This window comes from Macrobrachium nipponense, chromosome 9, assembly GCF_015104395.2.
Source record: "Macrobrachium nipponense isolate FS-2020 chromosome 9, ASM1510439v2, whole genome shotgun sequence".
NCBI classification, from domain to species: Eukaryota; Metazoa; Arthropoda; class Malacostraca; order Decapoda; family Palaemonidae; genus Macrobrachium; species Macrobrachium nipponense.
Window position 1 is genome coordinate 5,030,333 of NC_061110.1, and position 19,437 is coordinate 5,049,769.

The window sequence follows — 19,437 nt, forward strand, 5'->3', positions numbered from 1 at the left end:
TGCAGAATACTCACTCGTAATCCTGACTCTTCGTTCTATTCTTGTTTTCTCCCTCCTCCATTGAAGAGTCTTGCATTTTTTTCCACTCGACATGACGAGGTACAGGTGGAGGAGGGAGACGCGCGCCCTTACTGCTGATGGACCGGCGGCCCCGTGCGCCCTCCGCTGTCGGTTTAGGGGTCGCGCTCCAATACATGACCTTAGTGTGATACTTTCGGTCACACTCCCCTATCCTGCAAAGAGCACTTTGCAGAGACGACAGAAGAACCGGGTATCTCTCCTTCTGCCATTCATATGGCACACCCGGCACCGTTTCTGCCTTCGCCCTTCTAAGGCCTCCAGTATGTGTTCCCCTGGCTGCAGCCGACACGCAGGGTCTCCACTACCCGACGAGAAGCGTGATGGGCGGGGCCCGGCAGCAAGAGGGGCGTCGTCAGCAGGGGCGGCGGCAGCAGGGGCGGCGGCACAGGGGCAGGGGTCAGACGTCAGCAGGGCGTCGTCAGCAGGGGCGGTCGTCAGCAGGGGCGGCGGCAGCAGGGGCGGCGGCAGGTCGAGCGAAGTTGGCCCTCCTATCTGCCCCTTTTCCTCTAGGGGCAGATCTGCAGCTCGGGGCAGGGGGTCAGTTATGGAAGGCCACTCATCGGGATCGAAGTTGATGAGGGCATTCCCGGATACCTCTAGGAACTGTACGTGGGTCAACCTCGGAAGATTTTCACCGCGGTACCCACAGTACAGTATGTAGGCATTTTGGAGGGACCAACTGAAGGATGTATTTGAGGAGCTTCTGTGTCCACCTTCTGGTTCTACCTGGCGAAGGGATAGTACTGGATGAGCTGATCAAAGAGATCAACTCCTCCCATGTACCTGTTGTAGTGCCCAATGAACAGTAGGCCGCTCGGTACGAAAACTCCTCAAACACAACTCGGCCCTCCTGTCGACGTGTCTTCTTCCGCTGTCACGATCTCTTCTTGGATGGGTTGCATGACTCGTCGTAATCATGGGGACGAGTCGACACCCTTCCAACAGATGACGAAGACAGCGCCCTTCCGCCGCCACTCTGTCTCTCCTCTTGCCAGGTGTTGCGGATGGACTAGCGAACCTCTTGAGCACTTCGGGGCCCCACGCACCAACCGAAGGGTACCACTGACGTGAACACCTGCTTCATACAGTTCCTGGGCCAGGGATACCGAGATATATAATATTATCCATAAACAGGTGATATTCCCTGGTTACGGAAACGTCCCCCCACAAGGTTGAATACATGTCAAGCAGCGTGGAGAATACCCCGGTATACACTGAAAAGTCCACAACGTATCCGTGTTGGCCTCGGTAATGATGAGAAAGAATTTCACACCATATTTCTTTGGCTTCTTGGGTTATACACTTTTATACTAAGACGTCCTTTGTAAGGCATCATCCCCTCATCCAAAGACAGGTTCTTTCCAGGAATCACGAGATTACTACACCGCTCACGGATATAATCCAACACTGTACGCACTAAAATGAGGCGATCACTGTTATTCCGGGGTATGGGGCCCTTCGGTTGAAGGCGTTTGAGTACCTGTCCATTGCCAGGAATTATCACGGGACATAACGCCAGGCACATTCGGCATACATAAAAAATAACTTCTCTTCCAATATTGCCTGACGTCGATAGCAGGTGTCAAACCAAAATAAATGTGGAGCCCAAAAATGTGCCATGTCAATGAGGTTGCAACCCCGCCAGTAATACGACAAGGTCGTCTTCAGCTCATACCGGCAGTACCGAGCGTAAGTTCCACCGTCCTCGTGTACCAGGTATTCCAGCAATTCCCGCGTCAGGAAAAGCTGGATGAATCCAAAACAGTCAGGGGTTTATTGGTACGGTCATCCCAGGGGTTGCCGTGAAGGGTGCATGTTAGGAGGGGTGGGGTCCTCCGTCCACCCCTCGTCACTCTCCGACGACCGACCTTCACCTTGGCTGGCGCGACGAGCCGACCTTCTACGTGCCCGTGCGCGCGCACGCGACGGGTGCGGGCACGATGCACACTACCCCCCCCCCCCCCCCGTTGGCCCATCACCCTCACTTAGGCCCTCACTTTCTGTATCGTCCTCTGCGATAAAACTTGAGCCCGTATCCCCACCCTCCCCACCCTCCCCCTCCCCCTCCCTCAGATTCCCCCTCGTATGCACTGAATTCGAGCTCACTTTCGGGATGTTGAGCCTCGAACGGACATTGGGGGCAAATATTCATCCTCACTTTCATCAGGACTGATGTCCTCATCACTCGATGACCATCCGCCATCAAATAAGGACTTGCGACATGTTCCCGATCAAGCTCCGAAAGATATTAAGTCTATGTCCCTTGTTGAGGCCTCCCAAAATGCCTACGAATGCCCTAAGGTTGCCCACATGCTTCTAGGGGTAACCAAAGCATACGATGTTTTCCGAAACACTTTCAGACACACGTGCCGCACAGAACGGCCTTGAGGCGCGGGGTCATGCTGGGTGCTTGGCCCCTCGCCAGCATCCATGTCCAAACTCGCCTTACACGATCCCTTCCGACGGGTAAAACGCGACTTTCACGGTTCACACGTCGTTGAGACATATACTAGGAATGTCTTGTAGCAATACAAATGCTCAAAGTCTCGCACAAGTCCAGAAAAAACACGCTTTTCACGAAAGATCGCTCTCGGAGGTGCGCTACTGATGCTGGCTGGAGCGAGAAGAAGGGATATCGCGCATGCGCACCTGGGTCACGCTTCAAAACAAAACAAGGCCTTTGATCCTTGGACTCCCAGCATTCCCCAAGGCGCGTGATTCAAAAGTTTTAGGCTGGTAGGCCTATAAGTATTTTTCCGCGAATTTAAAAAAAACTTTTGTATGTCGACGTAAAATACGTCCAGTCGGCACCCGGACAGACAATTTATCTCGACGTAAAAATACGTCCAGTCGGCGTTTAAGGGTTAAGAGAAGAGTTTCTTGGACATCAATATAAATGTTTCTACAGTTGATATACAGACGAGGGAAATGCAAGAGAATTTTCTTCTTGAAAAAAAAGAAGGAATGATCAGTCAACGTGTTTTTTAAAGTAGGAAATACATATATATTTATTTTTTTACTGTTCATGACCAAGCACTCATTAGATAAACATATATAGTTTATTTATTATTTTATTTTTATTTGTGGCTCATATTTGTTATTTTAACCTGTATTATTGGGATAATTATGCACTCCTAGGACTTGTGTCATTATTTATATATATAATATATATATATATATATATATATATATATATATATATATATATATATATATATATATATATATATATATATATATATATATATATATATATATATATATATATATATATATATATATATATATCTATATATATATATATATAATATATATATAAATATATATATATATATATATATATATATATATATATATATATATATATATATATATATATATATATACTATATATATATATATATATATATATATAATATATATACTATATATATATATATATATATATATATTATATATATATATATATATATATATATATATATATATACATATATTTGTTTTTATATACAAAAAATATATAGAACTTTCACGTATAGTTTGGTACATTCTATTAACGACTCCAATACTGATGAAGCTAAAATATTTTCGAAAGATAAAATGGAATCCTTGAAACTCTCTCTCTCTCTCTAGTAAGTTAACGAATTCCTAACCAGTTCTGGACGAAAACATTCAAATGGAAAAAAACAAAAAAAAATTTTTGTCTGTCGCATAATTAATGGACCACGATACCAAACTTTAAAATTAAAAGTTCTGCTCAATTTTTTTTTCTTATTAAAAGTTTTTCTACCTCCCCAAGTTTTCCCTTTTAAACGTATGTTGGAGACTTCGGAATGTCTCAAATGTCTGAACGGTTAGGAGATGAATATTTTCTCTCCTTGAAACGACTATCTATATGGAATAAATATGCCGCTGAGGTAGTGCTATAATATTTATTGTTTTTTATTGTTTAAAAAGAAATTTATCACCAATAATAGAAGACTTGTAGCTATTGTTGAAAAAATATTACCAATATTATAAGTCTTTGTATGTATTGTAAAAAAAAAAAAGTATAACCAAATTTATCACCAAAATCGTAATAGAAACCATAGGTTATAATTGTCTACTGGGAATAATAATAATAATAATAATATAATAATAATAATAATAATAATAATAATAATAATTATAATAATAATGATAATAATAATATGACAATACACAAAGCACTACACCCAAGAGCAAATACGGACAGACTATACATTACTCGTAAGGAAGGAGGGAGAGGACTACTAAGTATAGAGGACTGCGTCAACATCAGAAAACAGAGCACTGGGGAAATATCTGAAAACCAGTGAAGACGAGTAGCTAAAGAGTGCATGGAAGAAGGACTAATAAAGTAGACGAAGACCCAGAAATATACAGAGACAGGAGAATGACAGACAGAACAGAGGACTGGCACAACAAACCAATGCACGGACAATACATGAGACAGACTAAAGAACTAGCCAGCGATGACACATGGCAATGGCTTCAGAGGGGAGAGCTAAAGAAGGAAACTGAAGGAATGATAAACAGCGGCACAAGATCAGGCCCTAAGAACCAGATATGTTCAAAGAACGATAGAGCGGAAATAACATCTCTCCCATATGTAGGAAGTGCAATACGAAAAATGAAACCCATAAACCACATAGCAAGCGAATGCCCGGCACTTGCACGGAACCAGTACAAAAAGAGGCATGATTCAGTGGCAAAAGCCCTCCACTGGAGCCTGTGCAAGAAACATCAGCTACCTTGGAGTAATAAGTGGTACGAGCACCAACCAGATTCTCTGGGACTATGGTATCAGAACGGATAGGGTGATACGTGCAAATACCGACCAGACATGACGTTGATTGACAAAGTCAAGAAAAAAGTATCACTCATTGATGTCGCAATACCATGGGACACCAGAGTTGAAGAGAAAAAAGAGGAGGGAAAAAATGGATAAATATCAGATCTGAAAATAGAAATAAAAAGAATATGGGATATGGCCATTGGAAATCGTACCCATAATCATAGGAGCACTAGGCACGATCCAAAGATCCCTGAAAAAGGAATCTGAAAAGAAAAACTAGAGGCTAAGTAGCTCCTCCAGGACTCATGCAGAAGAGTGTGATCCTAGAAACGGCACACATAGTAAGAAAAGTGATGGACTCCTAAGGAGGCAGGATGCAACCCGGAACCCCACACTATAAATACCACCCATTCGAATTGGAGGACTGTGATAGAGCAAAAAAAAAAAAAAAAAATAATGATAATAATAATAATAATAATATTTATTTTATTATTATTATTTATTTTTTATTTTTATTTTTATTATTGGGTCTTGACAATAGTGGGGTGGGGTGGTCTTGGCGTTTAAGAATAGAAATGAGGCACCCATGGACGAATTTTATTCTTGAAACGATTTTTCCTACGGAATTATTAAGGATTTCTATTTTTTTCTTTCGTCTTTCAGACCATCTAGGTGAACTAGATTGAAGCTTTATGTGATGGTGAATCTTTCTAAAAGTATTCAATCCATTTATAGTGACGTAATGGTAACTATTGTAGATAGAGATGTGACAAAAATACATTGCTATAGAAAATAAAATAAGCTAAAACGATAAACGATAAAACCGAGTTCATTGAGAGACGTACCAAGGATATATGACATGTTTATAGGAATATGCTTGCCTGCACATTTCATTCTCAAATTCATTCAAGCTTTGCAATGAAGACTGACATCTGTCAATGGAAAAGCACACCACGTCGACTTCATACTCCCCCGAGGAGCCAACAAATATGCAAGGACTCAATAAACCAGGAAAAAAGAGACCAAGTCAAAGTGAAAGCTTTGAGAAACTGGAAGAAATGAAAGAATACAGATTCTTTCCCTTTTGCAAACATTTCAGATAGAAAAAGATACTTTTAGAGCCTTCATGGATTTTAAGGGAGGAAAAAATTCGTTCAGAAAAGGCAGGTCGACATTCAAATATGACCTTTCTGTGTATTTTTTTTTTTTTTTTTTTTTGAGAGGGTGGTATTGGACTGGTATTGGACTGCTGTTTGGAGCCTGGTGTCCTGAAAATAAAACGTTCGGAAAAAAATCAGGTGAACTTATATTTCAGTCAGGGTTTGTTAAGTTTACTCGCGTCCATTTGGTTTTTTTCTTTATTTGCAACCGAGTGACCAAAGAATTTTGCAATGTCTCTCTCTCTCGCTCTCTCTCTCTATCTCCTCCTCTCTTCAGTTTGCTGTAACTCATTCTGTTTCTGCAACTCATACAAATTTGCTTTACCATTGATTCAGTTTCTGTAACTCATACAGATTTGTTTTACCATAGATTCAGTTTCTGTAAGTCATACAAATTTGCTTTGTGATATATCATTTGAACACCAAGCTCAGCTTATTGTTATTCAGAAACTTTGCAACAGCATGGTTAGAATGAATGGTAATGAGAGTGTAGTGTAAGTTCCGTAACTAACAATATGTATGAAGTTTCTGGTAAATATTTGTACTTTTGAGCTATAATAGTTTCGACGAGAGAGAGAGAGAGATAGAGAGAAAGAGAGAGAGAGAGAGAGAGAGAGAGAGAGACACACAGACAGACAGAGAGAGAGAGAGAGAGAGAGAGAGAGACAGAGAGAGAGAGATAGACAGAGACAGAGAATTTTCAGCCATTCAGTTCTCAAGACAGTATATTAAGAGGGAGATGGAGTAATTGATAAAGATAAAGAGATACAGGAAATAAAGATGACTGCGTATATCCAAAGGTGGAACTTGGCGAAAACCTCACAGTTGCGGTAAGAGCCAATAGTTAAAGAGGTTGAATAGCAGGAAAAAAAAAAATGGAGTTAATGTAAAAGGCTATAAGTTGGTTGCAAGTAAGAGCCGGAGAGAGAGAGAGAGAGAGATTGAGAGATTGAGAGAGAGAGAGAGAGAGTAAGAGAGAGAGAATATTCCATCTGAAACGAAAAACATGGCAGAGATATACTGAAGCGTACCTCCACCACTTTGTTTATGAAAGCAAGCACCATTTGTTCGAGATATTCCTTACCACGACAGGATGAACTGAACTGCTTTGGACATTTAATGCAAAACCACACCCTCATATTTTCCCCACAAACGCCATTCACATACAGCACATACAATAGGCAACGTCATCCCATCCATTAGACCTGTGGAAAATGAAATATTTACGCTGCCAGACCTCTTCACATTAACGTAAACACGATATTATTGCAAACTGCATATTGCATAGAAATGGATTTGTTTTATGAATTTTTCACTTACTCGCACAAGTTAGCTACAAACTACTTTTCTGTTGGTTGCTGTTGTTGGTTGGGGTAGAAAGGTCTATTAAAAAAGGGTCTGATAAAGGCGTTTTCGCAATGAGTTAAAGATACACGAATTTTAGGATAGGATATCGATAATTTAGTCATTAGAATGAAAATGTAAAAAAATAGATGCTAAGCGCTACAGAAAAAAAATATTTCTAAGAAAATGCAGCCAATTTATTTAAATTTTCGTTGGTGAAACAGGGCTCTATTTGAACGTAGATTTTAGCACGTTTTAATTTACGTTCGGTTACGAATATAATGTTTGCAACTTATGATTGAGGGGAAAATCTTGCACACATCCCGAGTAAGCTGGAGGTAGGATTGCGCCTCGTTAAACTTAGGTGGATGTTTGAGCATGTTTTATTATTATTTGCCATAAACTTGTTCTTTCCTGTTTGTAACGTATCTGTTACTCATTTCATTTTTCGTCTGAGATAACTTACATATAATTAAACGTATCGTGATATATCATTAAACGTTTAACTTTTCAAGAAACATATTTTGTCTGAGATAACTTATATATCATTAAACGTATAGTTTTTCAAGAAACATATCTGCCTTCGAGCGGAACGTTCTTGATTTATTTTACGGTACCGTTAATCTTTTCTTTACGCAGGATCTGGATATATCTGTTTTACTAGCGAAAGTTTTATTATTGTTTTTTTTTTTTTTTTTCATTTCTGACAGAGTTAGGCAAATGGTTCGGCCCTACGGGTCTAAGGCACAATTTCTTATGTGAGCGTTATAACTCATAAATAAAGGTATTTAGTTCTTAGTAATATCATAACAATATTATTGTCTGCCTTAGGTATATGTTATTGCCTACAGATTAAGGGTACTTTGTTCCTAGTAATGCAATATTTATATAAACGTTCACATTTACTTCACATGATTAACATTGAAACGCTCGAAAAACTACGTAGAGCAAACAGTGGATTGTTGTATCTCGTGCAAAACTCACTGCTTAGGTAATTTTCTTTCTCATATTACATGTCAGTAGACTCACTTTTATTCCACATGCTATACCATTAAAACGCCCTAAAATTACGTTGTGCAAACAGTGAACTGTTGCATCTCTTGCAACATTTGTGGTGAAATTACCCTTTAATTTCCATCTCCACTCAAACCTCTGAGCTTATTTTGGGGATGGTAGGATTAGGATAAATCCCAAGACGATGATATTTACCTCGCAATCTCGCCAGGCACCTGGAGAGAGACTAGATATGAACTTTGCCAAGGTGAAAATAAATACTGAAGTATAAAGAATTTTTCCCTGTCTTAGTATAAAGCAATATGAAATATCTACAGATATATAGTCATGTCTTCTCTATGTCCTCAGGGAGTGTCAAAATACCCATAAGGCAAGGGATAATAGATTTACCTTTTCTTACAAATATGAATGTTTTTTTTATTTAAAGCAGAGGGCTTATTTTACAGTCTCTGTCTCTGTATCTCTCTAAGTACACACAAAGTCACACTTATGTATAAATTTATATATATATATATATATATATATATATATATATATATATATATATATATATATATATATATATATATATATATATATATATATATATATATATATATAGATAGATATATATATATATATATATATATATATATATATATATATATATATATATTATATATATATATATATATATATATATATATATATTTATATGATAGTATATATATATATATATATATATATATATATATATATATATATATATATATATATATATATATATTTATATATATATCTTCTTTATATATATATATATATATATATATATATATATATATATATATATTAAAAACACATATCCGATAAAAGGACAATTTACAATTCATTCATTCTTTTATTGGGCATTTTGACGCACTCCCTGAACACCGTGTCCATTGGAGGAAACAGAACAAGAGGGAAACACTTTACCAAAGTCGTTACAGCAAAAACCCAGAAGCAGTGAACAAAACTTCTTCCCCACCTCTGGATATATTTCAATATTGCTTTATACTACTACGACGGGAGGAATATCTTCAGACTCTCGCAACGTTTAAGAAATAATAAAAATAAAACAACAATCAAGTGATCTCTTTTCCTTTCCAAAGTTCATATCCGCTTTTTGCTCCAGGTGCCTGGGGAGATTGTGAGGCAAATATCATCGTCTGGGGACTTATCTTAATCCCGCAATCCCACCCCCAGAATAGCTAACAGGTTTGATGTGGAGAGGAATTACAAGGAATTTCACCACAAATGTTGCGAGAGAAATGCAACGATTCGCTGTTTTTGTTCTACATAGAGCTTTTTCAAGCTTTTCGTGTGTGATGAGTTGTGAAAATTGTATATAAATAAGAACAAGATGACCGTATCACTGGGTTTATGACATGTACCTTAGAATGATTGAAACTGTCGGTTTGAAATAAAAAAAAAATGTAAGAGTATCTAAAAATAATAAAATGTTTGCTGCAGATTACGACAGATGTGTCTGTATATTTATATATATATATATATATATATATATATATATATATATATATATATATATATATATATATATATATATATAATATATATATAGTATATATATATATATATATAGTATATATATATATATATATATATATATATATATATATATATATATATATATATATATATATATATATATATGATATATATATATGTATATATATATATATATATATATATATATATATATATATATATATATATATATATATATATATATATATATATATATATATATATATATATATATATATATATATATATATATATATATATATATATATATATATATATATATATATATATATACATATTATATATATATATATATATATATATATATATATATATATATATATATATATATATATATATATATATATATATATATATATATATATATATATATATATATATATATATATATATATATATATATATATATATATATATATATATATATATATATATATATATATTGAATAGAATGGCTTTTTCACTGTTTACCAGCTTTTTTGAAATTGATTCATATTTTCTAATTATTTTCTTCACTTCATTGTTCATGTTACTAATGGACACATAATGGGGTTCTTCCATTTACTCCAGTATTTTTACAAAAACGCGACAGCTGTTTCGTCAACCTATACGTATTGACGTTATCAAGCGTACTGATACAAATATGAGCCTACATGCGTTTTGTGACGTCATGAGGATGGAAAGGTAGTACAATTCCCAGATACCTAGTTTTAAATATTTACAAAAGACTATAGTGAAACATAAAATAAGACAAATAAATAAATATGTTAACATAAATTATATCAAAAGTTGAAAGTAAGTTATTATATACAAATTTTACATAAATATATATTATTACATATATGTTTAATTAACAAAAATGTCAGTGTGCGCTCCTGTCCGCGTGTGGTAGTGGTCTTGTTCCAAGCGGCTGAAGGTCTGCCCTCCTACACGAGGGCAAAGATCGGTCTGCCTCGCGTTGGATGTTAAGGTGGGTGGGCGTTGCGTGGCGATGCTGACGGCTTCTGATAAATCAATCAAACTATTGTAGTTGCCTTCCTTGTGGATTATTTTGTGTTTGTGAGAAGTTCTTGCAGGGATGGTTTTTTATTGTGGGTATCCACAAAGTGCTGGTGAATAGCACCTTGGTTTCTGTGGGCCTGCATGCGACGTTTGAGTGTAGATGTTGTGTGTCCGATATAGCATTTTTTGGGGGACTGACATTGCTCGTCAGCACAGACAAATTGTAAAAAAACTATATCAGATTCAAACCTCTTTCTCGTCGATGGAGCGTATTTATTTTTCATTATCAGTGAGGCCGTAAGATTTGGCTTGCAGTGAATTCTTGCTGTTATTTTGTTATATGGTGCTAGTGGGGTGGTCCTCTTCGCAGTATACCAAGGAGGGCTTTCCTTTCGTCTTCGTGGTGTTGTTGTATGGTATCTGATGGTATATCACTATTTCTTTGTCTTTGTCTTGTGTGTTGTCCCTCGGGGTCGGGTTTTGGAAAGCCTCTAATCTCTTTTTGACTTGCTGGATCATGTCATCTGGGGTACCCGTTATTTGTGAGCAGCTGTTGAACTCTGTTAATTTCTTCGTTCGTCGCTTTCCACGTCGAACAGTGTGTTAAGGCACGTTTATGTATGCATTTACCACAGACCGTTTATATGCATCAGGGCATTCTCCTCTAGCATTTAAGCATCTCCCAGCATCTGTCTTTTAGTGTATACCGTGGTATTGTATTTGTTGTTTTTCTGGGTCACAAGTACGTCCAAGAAGGGGAGCATTTTCTCATTACTTTTTTCTACCGTAAAATTCAATGTAGAATTTGCTCGGAGTTTATTCACTAATTCATCTATGTCATTTTCGCCCTTTGTTGTGATAAAGATATCATCAATATATCTCCCATCGATTCTGGTTTTGGGTGTTTCTTCAAAAGTGACCTCTTCTGTGTGTGCCATGTATGCGTTTGCAAAAAGAACCCCAAGGGGGGAACCCATTGCTACGCCGTCCTTTTGCCGATATATTTCGCCCCTATGAGAGGAATGGGCTTCCTTTGTACATGCTTCTAGCATCTCTTTTAAGATCTTTTCGGGTATCGGTAATGGTGGTTTTTCAGACGGTATATCTTGTTCATGATGATTTGTATGTTTCATCCACTGGTACGTTAGTAAATAAACTTTCGACGTCCAGAGATGCTATGTCTTCGTCGGGTGTGGTGTCGTGCAGTAGATCGATGAATTCCGTCGATGATTTTAGCGAGAACGTTGAAGGAATGTACGGCGTTATAATTTCGTTTCAATTTCTTAGCCACTTTATACATGGGGGATGTCATTTGGGATATAATGGGCCGTAATGGGTTTTTCCCTGTTTGTGGATCTTGACTGTGCCGTAGCAGTATCCGGGTGCAAAGGTCTCCGATGGATTTTTGGTTTTAAAGTTTACTGTTCTCTGTTCTTTGTTCGCTTTTTCTGTTAGTCTCATCATCTTCTTTTTGAGGTCATTTGTCGGGTCTTTTTTTAAGTGGCTGAAACTTATTCGTATCACTTAGTATATTATCTATTTTGGTGTCGTATTCATCTCTGTTCATTATGGGACGTACACTGCGGTTTTTATCTCCTTTGCGTATTATTTTGGTTTTGTTTTTCCTTTTCCTCAATTCTTTTGCCGCTTTCTTTAGCTGTGGACTGACTATGCGACTAAAGTAGTTACCACGTGTTCTATTGGCCTCACCCAGTAATTCAGCGATGCACTCTTGTTTAAGTTCGATTTTGCGTTCTTCTTCTTCAGTCGCAGTAGTTTTATCGATTAACACTTCTGTATTTAACCTCTTGGATTCAGGGTGGGTGGTTTCGTATGTAATGGCAGTTCAAGCCTAGATTTAGTAACTGCTTTTGGTGTTCATTTAACTCTATTCCTGATAGGTTAATATACCCGGCTTTTTTCTCTTCGTTTCTCACTGGTCCACCGTTTAATATCAGAAGCTTTTTGCTATGCCTTGCACTGACTATTTTCGAATGCTTTTCTATTTCTCTTTCCACTTGTTGCACAGCCACATTGGGTCTTCTGTGGTAGTAGTATTACAGAATTCACTCCACTTTGTTGCTCTTTCTTCTTGCAGTTTGGTGATCTTTTCTGCTGATTCTTCCATTCGTCGTCGGAGGCATTTTTCCACCTCGTTCCAACTCGACCGTGCCCGGCCATTATATTTAATACTTCTAGGGCACAATTTTTCACGGATACAACATTCATTGAATAGAATGGCTTTTTCACTGTTTACCAGCTTTTTTGAAATTGATTCATATTTTCTAATTATTTTCTTCACTTCATTGTTCAGGTTACTAATGGACACATAATGGGGTTCTTCCATTTACTCCAGTATTTTTACAAAAACGCGACAGCTGTTTCGTCAACCTATACGTATTGACGTTATCAAGCGTACTGATACAAATATGAGCCTACATGCGTTTTGTGACGTCATGAGGACGGAAAGGTAGTACAATTGCCAGATACCTAGTTTTAAATATTTACAAAAGACTATAGTGAAACATAAAATAAGACAAATAAATATGTTAACAGAAATTATATCAAAAGTTAAAAGTAAGTTATTATATACAAATTTTACATCAATATATATTAATTACATATCTGTTTAATTAAACAAAATTAACCACACGCGGACAGGAGCGCACACTGACATTTTGTTAATTAAACATATATGTAATTAATATATATTTATGTAAAATTTGTATATAATAACTTACTTTCAACTTTTGATATAATTTCTGTTAACATATTTATTTATTTGTCTTATTTTATGTTTCACTATAGTCTTTTGTAAATATTTAAAACTAGGTATCTGGCAATTGTACTACCTTTCCGTCCTCATGACGTCACAAAACGCATGTAGGCTCATATTTGTATCAGTACGCTTGATAACGTCAATACGTATAGGTTGACGAAACAGCTGTCGCGTTTTTGTAAAAATACTGGAGTAAATGGAAGAACCCCATTATGTGTCCATTAGTAACCTGAACAATGAAGTGAAGAAAATAATTAGAAAATATGAATCAATTTCAAAAAAGCTGGTAAACAGTGAAAAAGCCATTCTATTCAATGAATGTTGTATCCGTGAAAAAATTGTGCCCTAGAAGTATTAAATATAATGGCCGGGCACGGTCGAGTTGGAACGAGGGGTGGAAAAATGCCTCCGACGACGAATGGAAGAATCAGCAGAAAAGATCACCAAACTGCAAGAAGAAAGAGCAACAAAGTGGAGTGAATTCTGTAATACTACTACCACAGAGACCCAATGTGCTGTGCAACAACAAGTGGAAAGAGAAATAGAAAAGCATTCGAAAATAGTCAGTGCAAGGCATAGCAAAAAGCTTCTGATATTAAACGGTGGACCAGTGAGAAACGAAGAGAAAAAAGCAGGGTAATATTAACCTTATCAGGAATAGAGTTAAATGAACACCAAAAAGCAGTTACTAAATCTAGGCTTGAACGTCATTACATACGAAAACCACACCTGAATCCAAGAGGATTAATACAGAAGTGTTAATCGATAACTACTGCGACTGAAAGAAGAACGCAAAATCGAACTTAAACAAGAGTGCATCGCTGAATTACTGGGTGAGGCCAATAGAACACGTGGTAACTACTTTAGTCGCATAGTCAGTCCACAGCTAAAGAAAGCGGCAAAAGAATGAGGGAAAAACAAAACCAAAATAATACGCAAAGGAGATAAAACCGCAGTGTACGTCATAATGAACAGAGATGAATACGACACCAAAATAGATAATATACTAAGTGATACGAATAAGTTTTCAAGCCACTTAAAAAAGACCCGACAAATGACCTCAAAAAGAAGATGATGAGACTAACAGAAAAAGCGAACAAAGAACAGAGAACAGTAAACTTTCCAAAAATCATCGGAGACTTTGCACCCGGATACTGCTACGGCACAGTCAAGATCCACAAACAGGGAAACCCATTACGGCCCATTATATCCCAAATGACATCCCCCATGTATAAAGTGGCTAAGAAATTGAACGAAATTATAACGCCGTACATTCCTTCAACGTTCTCGCTAAAATCATCGAAGGAATTCATCGATCTACTGCAAGCACCACACCCGACGAAGACATAGCATCTCTGGACGTCGAAAGTTTATTTACTAACGTACCAGTGGATGAAACAAAACAAATCATCACGAACAAGATATACCGGTCTGAAAAACCACCATTACCGATACCCGAAAAGATCTTAAAAGAGATGCTAGAAGCATGTACAAAGGAAGCCACATTCCTCTCACATAGGGGCGGAAATATATCGGCCAAAAGGACGGCGTAGCAATGGGTTCCCCCCGTTGGGGTTTCTTTTTGCAAACGCATACATGGCACACACAGAAGAGGTCACTTTTGAAGAACACCAAAACCCAGAATCTATGGGAGATATATTGATGATATCTTTATCACAACAAAGGGCGAAAATGACATAGATGAATTAGTGAATAAACTCCGAGCAAATTCTACATTGAATTTTACGGTAGAAAAAAGTAATGAGAAAATGATACCCCTTCTTGACGTACTGTGACCCAGAAAAAAACAAAAAAACAAATACAATACCACGGTGTACACTAAAAAGACAGATGCTGGGAGATGCTTAAATGCTAGAGGAGAATGCCCTGATGCATATAAACGGTCTGTGGTAAATGCATACATAAAAACGTGCCTTAACACACTGTTCGACGTGGAAAGCGACGAACGAAGAAATTAACAGAGTTCAACAGCTGCTCACAAATAACGGCTACCCCAGATGACATGATCCAGCAAGTTTGTCAAAAGAGATTAGAGGCTTTCCAAAACCCAGACCCGAGGACAAACACATAAGACAAAAACAAAGAAATAGTGATATACCATCAGATACCATACAACAAACACCACGAAGACGAAAGGAAAGCCCTCCTTGGTATACTGCGAAGAGGAACCACCCACTAGCACATATAACAAAATAACAGCAAGAATTTACTGCAAGCCAAATCTTAGGCCTCACTGATAATGAAAAATAGTACGGCTCCATCGACGGAGAAAGAGGTTTAATCTGATATAGTTTACAAGTTTGTCTGTGCTGACGAGCAATGTCAGTCCCCCCAAAAATGCTATATCGGACACACAACTACACTCAAACGTCGCATGCAGGCCCACAGAAACCAAGGTGCTATTCACCAGCACTTTTGTGGATACCCACAATAAAAAACATCCTTGCAAGAACTTCTCACAAGCACCAAAATAATCCACAAGGAAGGCAACTACAATCGTTTATTGATATCAGAAGCCGTCAGCATCGCCACGCAACGCCCAAATAAACCTAACATCCAACGCGAGGCAGACCGATCTTTGCCCTCGTGTAGGAGGGCAGACCTTCAGCCGCGTGGAACAAGACACTACCACACGCGGACAGGAGCGCACACTGACATTTTGTTTAATTAAACATATATGTAATTAATATATATTTATGTAAATTTGTATATAATAACTTACTTTCAACTTTTGATATAATTTCTGTTAACATATTTATTTATTTGTCTTATTTTATGTTTCACTATAGTCTTTTGTAAATATTTAAAACTAGGTATCTGGCAATTGTACTACCTTTCCGTCCTCATGACGTCACAAAACGCATGTAGGCTCATATTTGTATTACGGGCTGCTCTGTGAGCAAGAGCCCGTGCTGACACAAGTCACTAAATCAAAAACAACTATTTGTATCAGTACGCTTGATAACGTCAATACTTATAGGTTGACGAAACAGCTGTCGCGTTTTTGTAACAATACTGGAGTAAATGGAAGAACCCCATTATGTGTCCATTAGTAAACTGAACAATGAAGTGAAGAAAATAATAGAAAATATGAATCAATTTCAAAAAAGCTGGTAAACAGTGAAAAAAGCCATTCTATTCAATGAATGTTGTATCCGTGAAAAATTGTGCCCTAGAAGTATTAAATATAATGGCCGGGCACGGTCGAGTTGGAACGAGGTGGAAAAATGCCTCCGACGACGAATGGAAGAATCAGCAGAAAAGATCACCAAACTGCAAGAAGAAAGAGCAACAAAGTGGAGTGAATTCTGTAATACTACTACCACAGAGACCCAATGTGCTGTGCAACAACAAGTGGAAAGAGAAATAGAAAAGCATTCGAAAATAGTCAGTGCAAGGCATAGCAAAAAGCTTCTGATATTAAATGGTGGACCACTGAGAAACGAAGAGAAAAAAAGCCGGGTATATTAACCTATCAGGAATAGAGTTAAATGAACACCAAAAGCAGTTTACTAAATCTAGCTTGAACTGCCATTACATACGAAAACCACACCCTGAATCCAAGAGGATTAATACAGAAGTGTTTAATCGATAAACTACTGCGACTGAATGAAGAACGCAAAATCGAACTTAAACAAGAGTGCATCGCTGAATTACTTCACTATAGTCTTTTGTATTACGGGCTGCTCTGTGAGCAAGAGCCCGTGCTGACACAAGGTCAGCTAAATCAAAAACAACATATTTGTATCAGTACGCTTGATAACGTCAATACTTATAGGTTGACGAAAACAGCTGTTGCGTTTTTGTAAAAATACTGGAGTAAATGGAAGAACCCCATTATGTGTCCATTAGTAACCTGAACAATGAAGTGAAGAAAATAATTAGAAAATATGAATCAATTTCAAAAAAGCTGGTAAACAGTGAAAAAGCCATTCTATTCAATGAATGTTGTATCCGTGAAAAATTGTGCCCTAGAAGTATTAAATATAATGGCCGGGCACGGTCGAGTTGGAACGAGGTGGAAAAATGCCTCCGACGACGAATGGAAGAATCAGCAGAAAAGATCACCAAACTGCAAGAAGAAAGAGCAACAAAGTGGAGTGAATTCTGTAATACTACTACCACAGAGACCCAATGTGCTGTGCAACAACAAGTGGAAAGAGAAATAGAAAAGCATTCGAAAATAGTCAGTGCAAGGCATAGCAAAAGCTTCTGATATTAAACGGTGGACCAGTGAGAAACGAAGAGAAAAAAGCCGGGTATATTAACCTATCAGGAATAGAGTTAAATGAACACCAAAAGCAGTTACTAAATCTAGGCTTGAACTGCCATTACATACGAAAACCACACCCTGAATCCAAGAGGATTAATACAGAAGTGTTAATCGATAAAACTACTGCGACTGAAAGAAGAACGCAAAATCGAACTTAAACAAGAGTGCATCGCTGAATTACTGGGTGAGGCCAATAGAACACGTGGTAACTACTTTAAGTCGCATAGTCAATCCACAGCTAAAGAAAGCGGCAAAAGAATTGAGGGAAAACAACCACCATAATAATACGCAAAGGAGATAAAACCGCAGTGTACGTCATAATGAACAGAGATGAATACGACACCAAAATGGATAATATACAAGTGATACGAATAAGTTTCAGCCACACTTAAAAAAGACCCGACAAATGACCTCAAAAAGAAGATGATGAGACTAACAGGAAAAGCGAACAAAGAACGAGAACAGTAAACTTTCCAAAATCATCGGAGACTTTGCACCCTGGATACTGCTACGGCACAGTCAAGATCCACAAACAGGGAAACCCATTACGGCCCATTATATCCCAAATGACATCCCCATGTATAAAGTGGCTATGAAATTGAACGAAATTATAACGCCGTAAATTCCTTCAACGTTCTCGCTAAAATCATCGACGGAATTCATCGATCTACTGCAAGACACCACACCCGACGAAGACATAGCATCTCTGGACGTCGAAAGTTTATTACTAACGTACCAGTGGATGAAACAATACAAATCATCACGAACAAGATATACCGGTCTGAAAAACCACCATTACCGATACCCGAAAAGATCTTAAAAGAGATGCTAGAAGCATGTACAAAGGAAGCCCCATTCCTCTCTCATAGGGCGAAATATATATCGCAAAAGGACGGCGTAGCAATGGGTTCCCCCCTTGGGGTTCTTTTGCAAACGCATACATGGCACACACAGAATAGGTCCACTTTTGAAGAACACCCAAAACCCACCCCGAATCTATGGGAGATATATTGATGATATCTTTATCACAACAAAGGGCGAATATGACATAGATGAATTAGTGAATAAACTCCGAGCAAATTCTACATTGAATTTTACGGTAGAAAAAAGAAAATAATGAGAAAATGCTCCCCTTCTTGGGCGTACTTGTGACCCAGAAAACAACAAATACAATACCACCGTATACACTAAAAAGACAGATGCTGGGAGATGCTTAAATGCTAGAGGAGAATGCCCTGATGCATATAAACGGTCTGTGGTAAATGCATACATAAAACGTGCCTTAACAACACTGTTCGACGTGGAAAGCGACGAACGAAGAAATTACAGAGTTCAACAGCTGCTCACAAATAACGGTTACCCA

The 19,437-nt window shown here is 37.5% G+C and overlaps 1 protein-coding gene across 1 annotated transcript in view; it reads left to right on the forward strand.

Moving 5' to 3' along the window:
• The first annotated feature begins 343 nt into the window (after positions 1-343).
• Positions 344-19,437, forward strand: part of LOC135218596 (sodium channel protein para-like) — a 90,382-nt gene continuing 71,288 nt past the window's right edge. Inside the window, exon 1 of the mRNA XM_064255018.1 lies at positions 344-549. Within this exon, the coding sequence (XP_064111088.1) occupies positions 344-549 (206 nt within the window). The remainder of the gene's footprint in view (positions 550-19,437) is intronic.